General features: G+C 47.8%; 1 protein-coding gene across 13 annotated transcripts in view; it reads left to right on the top strand.

Moving 5' to 3' along the window:
• LOC106812166 overlaps positions 1-12,237 on the top strand; it is a 34,744-nt gene that overhangs the window by 19,312 nt on the left and 3,195 nt on the right. For 6 of the 13 annotated variants that reach the window (XM_014815976.1, XM_014815975.1, XM_014815973.1 and 3 more), the window contains one exon: positions 8,464-9,346. The exons of 4 other annotated variants lie outside the window; for them this stretch is intronic. In XM_014815976.1, coding sequence (XP_014671462.1) covers positions 8,869-9,346 — 478 coding nt within the window. In that variant the 5' untranslated portion in view covers positions 8,464-8,868. Of the gene's footprint in view, positions 1-6,862; positions 7,093-8,463; positions 9,347-12,237 lie in introns of those variants that run through there. 3 more of the 13 variants (XM_014815980.1, XM_014815979.1, XM_014815978.1) reach the window with 3 other exon arrangements.

The raw sequence follows: 12,237 nt of genomic DNA, 5'->3' as shown, positions 1-12,237 counted from the left end.
TTGATGCGACGATGAGGAGAAGACGAGACGAGAGACGAGAGAGAGAGAGAGAAGAGAAGAGAGAGGGAGGAGATAGGAGAGCTGAGAGATGAGAGAGAAGAGAGGGAGAGCAGAGTGGAAGAGAGAGAGGAGAAAGAGAGCAGAGAAAGAGACGAGAGAATGAGAGAGAGATGAGAGGAGAGACGAGAGAGAGAGAGAGAGAGAGAGAGAAAGAGAGAAAGTACGCTCGAAAAGAGAGCAAAGAGATAACAGAAGAGGAGAGTAAGACGTTGATGGATGTATAAGAACCCACAGAGGACCGCAAAACACACACACAACACACGCACCCACAACACACCCAAAACGCACGCACAGCACGCACACGACCACGCACGCACGCACACGCACACACGCACAACACACACGCGACGCCACGCACCGCCCTAACCTCGCAGATACATTAGTCAGTCTGCACACAACTTTCGAGCACGTCGGCCTGGCACCCTGTCCATCTCCCCACACCCACATATCTGCCCAACCCACACCGGGCAGCCCACCACAGACACGTGGCTAATAATACGGCAAACAGAAGCCGCGCTAATATCGCGGGAGCCGATTATATCATCCACAACTAACCTCATCAACACAACCCGGATGTCGCCTTTCCTTTATTCATCAACCACACGATAACATCAACAGTGAATTAATCATCAGACTGATCATCCCACTCTTGGATAACAATACAACGGCCGTGCTGCACGTGCGCCCACCACACATCAGACACACACGCACGCACGGCACGATACGCAAGCACGCACGCACGCCACGCACGCCACGCACGCACACACACAACACACACACACACCACGAACCCCATGCTGTTTTCACGTGTGGTTATGGCCTTAGTGTCCCATCGCGAAACCACGGAGGATAAGTAACGGACTCATTAAACGACGGTGAGTGTCGTGTGAGAATAAAGGTCAACCGGCCTGCCACCTATTTAGTGACAGTGGTTCGTAACAAAAATTGGAACCTAAGGCCACTGAACTAGTATTACGGAAACAAAGTTTTTGGTGCTTTCTATCCGGCATGTCCCATCTTCTCCAAATCTGCGGCCTGAAAGGCACCGACTAATATGGGGGCGGCGGGGCTGATTAGGTAGCAGTCACGGAGTCGGGGTGTTACACGCTATTTTGGCACTCGCACCCACGCAACGCACGCACGCACGCCACACGCACGCCGCCCTACTCTCGCAGATAAAAAAACCCATAGGGGGTTTCCCCCCAAGGTCTGCACACAATTCTGGGCACGTCCCTGGGCCATGTCCATTCTCCCACACCTCACATTATCTGCCCACACGTGCCCAGACCCACCACTACACGTGCAGATAATGATATATATGAGTACCGTGCTACCGGAGGTAATACCGGCGCGTAATGAATAGTATAATAAACCGGCAAACAGCGAGCCGAAAACGCTAATATCCGGGCAGCGTATCACCCACCCAACTAACCTCATCAACACAACGGATCGCTTCTTTATCATCAACATACGAATAACGTCAACAGATGAATTAATCAAAGACTTGATTATCACTTAGTTGGGGGCAGGGAGGATTATTGAAAAAAAGTCAATCTGGCAGAAAAAGGTGTGAAATTTTTGTATAACAGAAGGACACAACGAAAAATGCGGATATTTTGGGGGCTATTTCAAAAAAATTGACCGGATCCAAGAGATCTGACATGGGATCAGCGCCATCTTGCCAATTCCCAATATTGGCCACCATGACGAACAAAATTGAACAGTTACCTATCTTGGGTTTCTAAATGCACATGTCGGCGCTTATATTCTTGTTCACAAAGAGCATTTTGACATGCCTGAGTTCAATAACGATGAGTTTGACATGTCTGCACAAAACATTATGGCAGCCATTTTGAATTCCAAATATGGCCACCATAGAACGAAACATTGAACATTACTATCTTGGATTGCTAAATGACCTGCGGCGCTGACAATGTACACAAGAGCGATTTTGCCAATGCTGAGTTCAATAATGAGATTGATTTGAAATGGCTGAACATACCAGTATGGCAGCCATTTTGAATTCAATTGATGGCGACCAATGACGAAAACATTTGAACATTACTATCTTGCGCGTTCTAAATGACTTTGCGGCGCCCTGAAATTTGATACACAAGCAGCATTTTGACATGCTGACTCAGTAATGGATTTGATTTGACATGATCTGTCAAACCAATATGGCAGCGCCATCTTAAATCGCAGTATGGCACGACATGACGAAATGTTGACCGAATACTATCTACTACACACAACGCGCGCACACACACCACACAACACGGCGCTTGCACCACACACATAGCACGCACACACGCACAACACACACACGCGCGCACCACACGCACGCGCGCCACACACGCACGCGCACACACAACACACACGCACCACACTCACACATCACATTACAGTACCACAAGAAGTACAGAAGATGGCAGAAGGGTACCCAGTTTTAGTTACATGGAATAAAAGCCCTACGCATTGGATGTGGCTTATCTATGCATTCATAGATTCACAAACGAGAGGCCAACTACACGCTGTATTGGAGACCCTTACGGCGATCATTCCGTGGATGTTGCCAGGACAATACCATTATGCCAGATGGTTGACAGTGCATGTAATGAACCTGCAGCGAACTTAGCAAACGATTCCGTGGATATCCATTGCTGAATTTGTCAAGGGAAACTTTGTCACTCAGAATGATCAGTCACACAAGTTCTCTGCTTTGGACACGATCAAGATACAACGAACAGCAGACGCGATAGTGAAAGTGATGCGGTGCGGAGTCATTGGAATTACCGAGAATAAAGGAGGTTCTTCGCGGTGGATGGTGGCTGGTGCAGAAATAAGCCAGAATCCTGATAAAGTTGAGGGACATTTCAAAGACAGCTGGCAACTGATGTCCGCCACCACGAACAATTGCTTAGTGTCCAAGAAATCGTTTGCATCAGCATCTCAATATATACAAACAGTTCATTATGAACAAACTGGAACAACCCGTTCGCGGAAGACAGTAAAGACCTGTAATTGTCGTTTGACACCAAAAAGTCATCATGCTGATGGAAAGTGATAGCACAGTGCGATCCGGTGGGCAGGACACGGGCAAAACACGACTATGAAGATTTTTGAGCCAGCCGAATCAAGCGATCCTTCCGTCTAATTTCTATGCATACCATTTCATAAGAACAATCTGCCACTGTTCAAATCGAAGCCCGAAGAAACAACATTGAAATCTCAGTGCGAAGATTACAAGGTATGAAAAGTTAATTGTGGCGCTACTGTACTCACGAATGTTCATCATTTGCTTGCCAAGCAAGAGATGGTGATCTTGATACAATTCTTTGAACAATGAGTGTATGGGTGGCACCAGCATTGGGCTGAAGAGTATAAATACAATGCCGCCACGACCGGAAAAGCTGACACTTTTTGCCTGTTTGGGAAGCTTCTAGGCCACTTTCCTCATGATATGCGCAAAGAGTAGGTTAGCATTTTCGTTGATGCGGGCTGCCTTCAGTCCACTAGATTGGAGCTATGAAGTGCACATGTGGTAGGACATATTGAGTGACTAATGCACAGCAAACAGTTCCTTCCGTACATTGCGGAAGAAGTAAACGAGAGAGTCTGGTTATGCGTGTTGATCTAGTGTGGACACCTACAGACGGACAGTCTCAAAGGAAGCACAGGCTTGGCGTCGTAGCACGTGGCCACTACCACTCAAAGTGCTGACTGACAGACATCTCCGCCTACCACGAAACTGAGCAGCGTCCTTCTGTAGATTCAACAAAAGACACTATTCAGCTTTCTTGCCCAGATGTTCTGCAAACGATGCTGTTCCAGAAGGGAAAAACTTCTAAGCAACCAATGAAGAAGAGGTTAAATCAAAAGCCCCTTGCTGATCGTTTCTCAAACTTAGAACCATGTACGCATGAAGAGGCTTGATTCACGCATGTTGCTACATGTCTTGGATGCATATCAGCGGGCCACAGAAGTATAGTAAATTCAGTGGCAACGGACACGGATCCGCTCTCTGTGTTTGCATCAGCGATGGCAAGCGTTATGGACGGCTTGCAATGTGGTTGCATTGCACAGTCGGGAAACAATTCAGGCCAATTTGACTGCTCACACTATTTGCGACTCACATTGGCCGTTGAACGCTCATGGGGCCTTTTGTTCCCTGCACGCCTTGTGTCCGTATGCGCATACTGTTCTGCCATATCTGGATTTAGGCAAAAGGAACCGCGTAGGAAACATATGGAATTCCATGCCTAACTTGAAGGGAGTCTTCAATCATCTCTCACATGCACCAGCTGAAGTAACAAATATGCATATGAACAAAAACACATATGAGAGTTGTCTTCGTTGTATCTGTACAGTCTTAGAAATTCGCCTCTGAAGCAAAGTGAACAAAGCACGAGAAGCAGATCCGTTTGCTAGGGAAATCGGCAGATTGAGCAAAACAATTTCCACCAACAAAGGCAGTCACTGCGACAACAGTATGAAGAGGGCAGTCTTTCAGGCTGGTCAATCTGGCGGACAGTCTCAAATTGCAAACAACAGAGCGTAGCCTTCACCTGCAGATTGGGATGGGCGCGAAAAATGCCTGATGATGCTGGCGTTCCATTTTGGACAATAATGGCCAGAGGCGTTCAAAGGGGTGCCGAAAGCTTGGATCAAGTTGCAAAATGCTAAAAAACGGTGCTGAACTTGGCTGGAAACTGCCAAATGTTCGCAGCCTAATCTACTTATGCACAGAACTGGTTTTTGCTCAATGCTTCCCAGAATGAGCAAACGAGGGAAAGTCAAAATGGATGACGGCAAACGTCTTGCGGCATCGTTACAGCTTTCAATTGGTGAGGAAAAATATTTTGCGAAATGGGCTTTTTCGCTCTATTAATACAATTGAACGGGCAGCATATAAAAAATTTCCTGAGTTTTTCAATTTTCAGTGCCCTTACGTGATTTAGAACCTAGATTTTCCAGCATTTCGGTCATTGTCGGCATACTGGAAATTTAAGATGGCCTGCCATATGGTTTGTCTGACATGTCAAATCATTCATTAATTGAACTTCAGCATCGGCAAAATGCTCTTGTGTACCAAACTTTCAGGCGCCCGCAGGGTCATTTAGAAACCCCAAGAAGTAATGTTCATGTTTCGTCCATGTCGGCCATACTGCGAAATTCAACGATGGCTGCCATATGGTTGTCAGACATGTCATCCAATCCGTTATTGAAACTCAGGCATCGTCAAAATGTCTTGTGTACCAAAATTTCAGTGCCGCAGCTCTATTAGAACCCAAAGGATAGTAAATGTTCAATGCTTTCGTATGTGGCGCGACTGGACATTCAAAATGGCTGCCATATGGTTTGCGACATGTCAAATCAATCCATTATTCGAACTCCCAGGCATGGCAAAATGCTCTTACTGAGCCAACGATATAAGCGCCACATGATCATTTAGAACCCAAAGTAATAGTTCAATTTGTCTTCAATGGTGGCCATATTGGAATTCAAAATGGCTGCCATATGGTTTCGTCAAGCATTTCAAATTAATTCATTATTAAACCGCTGCATGTCGAAATGCCCTTGCATTATACTAAATTCAGCGCGCCACCACAGGTAATTGTAGAACCCAAGATAGTAATATCAATGTTTCGTTATTGCGCGCACTATTGAATTCAACGATGCGCGGCCGATGCCAGTGCGTCAGACCTCTTGGATCCAGCATTTCGAACTCAGCATGTCACAATACCCCTCGTGTGCAAAATTTCACAGCTTGTCTGCCGGAGTGACATTTCGACAATATTTTTGTTACATAATCTGCCCCACTAACTCCGCATAACATCCACGCACGGCCTACAAACGCGTGTCCTGCACGGTTGCACCACTACACGCAGACCAACGCACGCACGCACGCACGCACGCACGCAACGCACGCCACGCATCGCCAGCCACGCATGTAACACAACGTTCTAGCTCTCGCCTCAGACTCTTTCACGGCAAACTATGTCTCTCCTGATGACACAGAGATACTCAGGTGAGTTCCACGCCGGTGACTCCCTTCTAGTGTCACCCTTCGTCAACTGACGCCATGCGCGGCGGATTAGCATTTGTCTCAACAACACCGTGCGGCAAACTCAAACTGCCAACCTGTACGCGTGTACGTAAGATGCAGCGCAAACACAGAGCAAAAAGGTCACATTCTTTCACGGTGCTTCTCGTATATGAAAATATAATTTGCTGCGACTCCAGCGCAAAAACAAACCTCTGGGTCCAAAAGTCCAATATTCGTCACGTAGTTTTTTTTGTTCAGGTAATAAGAACCACGACGCGTAGGAAGGCTAAATGGGGGGGAATCTGACCCAATGCTATATCTCATGCTCACTTCGTAGACATGTATACTTCTGGACGTGGCCTGGACAGTTCAAGATGCTTTCATGCTAACCTTGATATAGCTGTGTAGCTATACATATATAGATACAAACAGTCGCAGAGAGAGAGAGAGAGAGAGAGAGAGAGAGAGAGAGAGAAGAGAGTGAAGAGAGAGAGAGAGAGAGTGAGAGAGAGAGAGGTGGAGAGGAGATGAGAGAGAGTGGGAGAGAGAGATGGGAGACAGAGAAGGAGAGAGATGGCGAGAAAGAGAGGAGAGAGAGAGATGAGACTCAGGGAGTGAGAAGAAGATACGAGAAAGCACGTGAAAGAATTGGCCTTTGCTCTGTGTTTACGCTGCATCTTACCAGGTTGGCAGTTTGGAGTTTGGCCCGGCACGGTGTTGTTGGACAAAAGCTTACATCCGCGCGCGCGCGTCAGTTGACGAAGGTGACACTAGAGGGAGTCACCGGCGGTGGACTCAACCTGAGTATCTCGTGTGTCACCGGAGAGAACTAGTTTGCGTGAAGAGCTGGATAGGAGCAGAGCAGAACGGGTGTTACGCGTGGTTCTCTGTTTGTTTGTTTTTTGTTTTTGTTTTTTCACTTGCTGCCGTGAATGCTGTCGTGGAATCTACAGTAGTGGAAGCGTACAGTGAGTTGATTTGAGTAGGTGGGCGAACATTTTGCTTCAGTTATAATCGTTGTATTGTCCTTTACCTTGTCGATGACATTTTTATTGTCGAAGAGGTGTTATTTTCAACTTCTAATACAGTTAAACCCACGGTAGAGGACATTTCTATAGAACCACACACAGACATGTATATATACTCTATAGAGGACATCTCTACATCTCTATATATCTCTATAGGTTATTATAACGAAAATGTTTGGCATTTTCCCTGTGTGGCAGATATACAGTGAAACCGCGTTCACGGAACAAATACATGACAATAACGGAACACATGCGGTTTCCTTCAAGTGATCTTTATATTCAGGAATGAGAGTGACCTCCATGATTTTGTTGAATTTTTTCAAGATACGATCTACACAATATTTATCGGTAGTTTGATAGCAAATTATATAAACAAGTAAGTAAGCTTGCGTTAGTCAACGGATAGGAATGATATTAGGAAATACAAGAAAGTCCTTAGCGCTACATAGGTTAGGGTGTGCCATATCCGTGATGAAGGCTGAAGGTTGGGGTAAAAGAGTTTGACCGAGTTTGACTCTCGACACAGCTAGGGTTTTTCACGGGCTCGTTGGAGTGTAAACCGAACACCGGTATCTTTGTGACGTTGCTGTCGTGGTGTGCTGGGTGCATGGTGGTGGGGTGGGGGTCGGTGGTCACTGCACTCACCGGGGAATGCTGGCATGCAATCATCTTGCTTTAGTTTTTGTTTTTGCTGTTAAACCAGTTTTTTTGCAGCATGTGCACATACTGCTGATTTTTGGTGCAGTTGTCGCACGCAAAGAAGTGCGCGTCGAGATCTGAAAGATCTGTTCAGGGGGAGGACGGATCATTAGTCTAGTTTACTCAGATCCTCTCCTCGTTATTAAATGATGTAACAGGAGTCATACTGATCTTGGGAAATCCTGGAAAGTTCTGAAATTTTAAAATTACGTTTACCTGGTCTGGAATGTCGCGTTCTAAAAAATATGTGCTATGTGCTGGGGATAGTTCTGGAAAAATAGACTATGGTTATCTAAAGTAGTGAACGTTTGGCTATTCTTAATGTTTAGCATCAGAAAGTTCTTGAGATTTAGCACAAACATTTCTATCTTGTCTGAGAAACAATCAAATTTGCTTCGTGCAAGATTTTGTTTGTTGGTTGGATGATGCAAGACACAGCGATTGTATTCAGCTAAAATCTTGCAGTCAAGGAAAATAGACCTTTAAAGTCATGAAGAAAAATTTGGCCTTAGGTTTACGAACCCTATTCAATGAATTGCCGTTTCAAGAATATCGTTAACATTTGCGATTGTTCGTCATGAAGACATCTTTGTGATCAATGCTAATTAAACCCGCGCTTCGTTTACGCAGGTCACTCCACGCTGCCGCCGAGGCATCACGTTAACACCAAGCGCCCTCTGCTGGATAAAGACGCAATCGCTTCTCCGTAATCGTCAACTTCCAAGCAGACCGCTAGTGTCCGTCGTCCACCCGAAGCTCGAAGGTTGTGATTCAGCATCCGCGAAGCTCGAAGGTAGTGATTCAGCATCCGCGAAGCGCGAAGCTAGCGAGAGCCGTAGATAGTCCGCCGAGAAAGAAAGCCGAGCGTGAATTGCACGGGGAGGAGAATTCCCGTCCGGATAAGCGCGCGCCGGGAGGAAGCATCCGGGAATCTGGCAGGGAAAGCGCGAGCACCGCGGAACAGCGAGGAACGGGGGGGGATAGCTCCGCGCTTCCGGATCCCGGAGAGACGGCGCGACGGCCGCGGCAGACGCGATGATGTGCCGCATGTGCGTGATCGCTGCGGCGACGGAGGTGCGTTGCCGCGGCAACGACGACGACGTCCGCGAGCCGCTGATGATGCTGGAGCTGCGGCAGTGGCTCGGACTCGAGTTCTCGTCGTCGTCGTGGCGACCGCAGCTGCCGCGATGCTCGGAGTGGCGTGAGTGCCGACGCCGCGTCGCCGCGACCCCGGGGTCGTCGAGGATGCCCCACATGTGCCCCCTGGCGGCGACGCCCGCCCCGTGCGAGGCCAGCGACATGACGACTATACCGGAGACGCGCCCTCTGGCGGCGAGCGGCGGCGAGCGCGGGGTGTCGCAGTCGGAACTGACCGTCGTCAGCAAGATGGCGCCACCGGTGAATCGGCGGATGAACCCGATGCCAGCGACGGACTACGCGTGGCAGGCGGCGGAGAGGGAGGCGGGGAAGCTGATTCGCCGTGGCAACGGGGGGAGTGCGGCGCGGCGTCCGAGTAAGTGGCGTGCGGAGGAGGGGAGGCTGGCTGGCTGCGCTCTGCATCGTTATAGTGGCTGTCGTTAACATTGTTGCTGTCATTTTTGGTGTTGTTTGTTATGCTGTCGTTGTCTTATGTCTGTCATTGTCGCTGTCTTATGTCTGTCATTGTCGCTGTCATTGTCTTATTATGTCTGTCTGTGTCCCTGTCATGCTGTTTATGGCTGGTTTGTCGCGTGTATTGTCTTATGTTGTCATTGTTGTCGCGCTGTGATATGTCTTATGGTCATGTTATTGTTGTCCGCTGGTCATTGTTTATGTCTGTTATTGGTTTTTGTCTGTTTGTTGTTCTGTCTGTCTGTCTGTCTGTTTGTTTGTTGTTTGTTTGCATTGTTTTTACTTGCTTCGTTCTCTTGTCGTTTCAGACGTTGTTATCGATGGTAGTCGTTCGTTTTTTTGTGCTGGCGCGCGGCGGCACGTCGGTGGGGGGGGGGTTTAACATGATCTTCCGTGTGTTCTCTTCGTTGTTTTCGTTCTCGGGCTGCGCGCGCGCGTAGTTGGGGTTTCTGATCTCTTGTGTTGTCTTTACTCGTTGTTTACGTTCGTCGTGCGGTATGTAACGTTGGGTTTACACTGATCTCTGTGGTTTCTTCTTCGTTGTTTCGTTCGTCTGCGCGCACTTAACGTTGGGGGTTTAATCTGATGCTCTGACACTGTTTCTTCTCGTTCGTGCATTTGTCTGCGTGCGCCGTACGTTGGGGGTTTACCTATCTCATGTGTTTCTTTCGTTGTTTGCGTTTCGTCTGCTGGCCGCGCGGAAACGTTGGGGGTATAAATGATCTCCGTGTTTCTTTCGTTGGTTTGTTGTATGCGTGCGTCGTAACGTTGGGCGACGTTTATCCGAATGCCCGTGTTATTCGTCGGTTGTGTCGTTCGGTCCATCTCGTAACGTACAACGTTGGGGGTTTAACTGATCTCCGTGGTTTTCTCTCGTTGATTTTATTGTCTGTGGGCCGTACGTGGGGTTTAATCCGGGGGAGATCCGTGTTTCTCTCTCGTTGTTTCGTTTCGGGAATTTCTGCGCGGCGCGCGTATGTTGGGGGTTTAAATCCCGTTACTCCTTGTTTCTCTATCGTTGTTTAGTTCGTCTGGTGAGTAAAGTTGCGCGAGGTTTACGGTTCTCCGTGTTTCGCTATCGTTGTTTCGTCTTGTCTGCAGTGCGCGTACGTTGGGGGTTTACCTGATCTCTGTGTTCTCTCTCCGTGTGAATCAATCTTGTTTTTTCGTCTCGTCTGCGTGCGAGTCGTTTGTATGGGTATTAACTTGATTCGTTGTTTCTCTCTTCGTATGTTTCGTGTTCGCTCTGGTGCCGTAGTTGGGCGGTTAACTGATCACAGGCGGTGTTTATTAATCAGTTGTTTTACGTGTAGTACTGCGCAGTGCTCTGCACCGGTAACGTCATGGGGGTTCTAACTGATCTCAGTGTTTCTCCTGTTCGTTTCGTATGTTAGTCATGCGACGTAACGTTGGGGGTTTACCTGTCTCCAGACGAAACATGTTTATCTGTCAGTCTGTTGTTTCGTTTAACAGCAATATATGGGGACTGAATTGACGCGATGATGTTCGTGTACGTAATTTAGCGGGCTCTTAACCTGATCCCCGTGTTCTCTCTCTAGTTGTTTCGTTTATCATTACGTTAGTCTGCCGTTGCGACTGGATTCGTAAAGATATGAGTCAAGGGGCTTTACTTGTATCTCGTGTCTCGTTCCGTTAGTTTCAGTTTGGGTATGCCTTATGAGCGTCGTACACGTTTGATCAGCTGGGTTAAATTGATCCCGTGTTAGCATATATGTCTGTTTTGTTAGTCGCGCTGCACGCTAGTGTTAAGCGGTATAGGGGTTTAACCTGAGTCCAAGCTCGATTTCTGTCTCGTTTGTTTTCTCGTTGATTCTAGATAGGGCACCGTAACGTTGATGAACTCTACGGGGGTATTAACTGATCTCTCGTTGTTTCTCTCTCGTTGTTTGTTCGTGCTGCGCGGTGCACGTAATCGTTGGCAGGGTTACCTGATCTCAGTGGTTTATCTTCGTCGTGTTTCGTTCGTTGCGTGCGCGGCGTAGAGGGTTGCGGGGCGCGGGGTTTAGACCTGACCTGCTCTAGTTTGTCTTCTCGTGCGTTTGTTTCGGTTGTCTGCGTGGACGTAAGGTTGGGGGTTTTAACATGCTAGTCCCGTTAGTTTTTTCCTCTCGTTGTTTCGTTCTGTGTTCTTGCTCGTTAATGCGAATCTGCGTACGTTCTCGGGTGAGTATCAAATTAAAGATCAGAAATATCCGCTCGTTTTCTGATCCTTCGTTGTTTCGTTTCGCTCTGCGTTGCGGTAAACGTTGGGGGTTAACCTGATCCGGGTGTTTTCTCTCTCGTTGTTTTCGTTGCGTCTGCGACGCACGGTAACGTTGGGGGTTTAAACCTGATCCGTGGTTTCTCTCTCGGATTGTTTCAGTTATCTGCAGTAGAGGGTAATTCTATGGGCGGTTTTAATCCGTCATTCAGTTGTTTGACCTGCTGTCGGTTGCAGCGCAACGCTTGTCACTGACATCTGGCTCGTGGACGGTGATCCTGACCCTGAGAACCTAGGTTTCTCAAGCCATGATTTTTTGGCGTGATGCCGTGTCTCGGTAATTCGGCGCACTTCACCTTGTACAGTTTATGCGCTACGTCGTCTCCGGTCATCCGTGAGACCAGTATCTTACGGTTCTGCTCGCAGTTACAATTGTGCTAAAGATTGCTGGCGAAGCATCAGGAAACACGCGCGGATTAATTCCGCCTGACCAACTGGCAACTGATGACACTGTGTTGATAAATATTCGCGAGCCCTACAATAAGTCCGAGAAACAGCCCCCGTCGGCCTGC

The sequence above is a fragment of the Priapulus caudatus genome, unplaced genomic scaffold, assembly GCF_000485595.1.
Source record: "Priapulus caudatus unplaced genomic scaffold, Priapulus_caudatus-5.0.1 Scaffold614, whole genome shotgun sequence".
Taxonomy (NCBI): domain Eukaryota; kingdom Metazoa; phylum Priapulida; class Priapulimorpha; order Priapulimorphida; family Priapulidae; genus Priapulus; species Priapulus caudatus.
The sequence above is the reverse complement of the archived record's forward strand: the minus strand, read 5'-3'. Positions and strand labels throughout refer to the sequence as shown.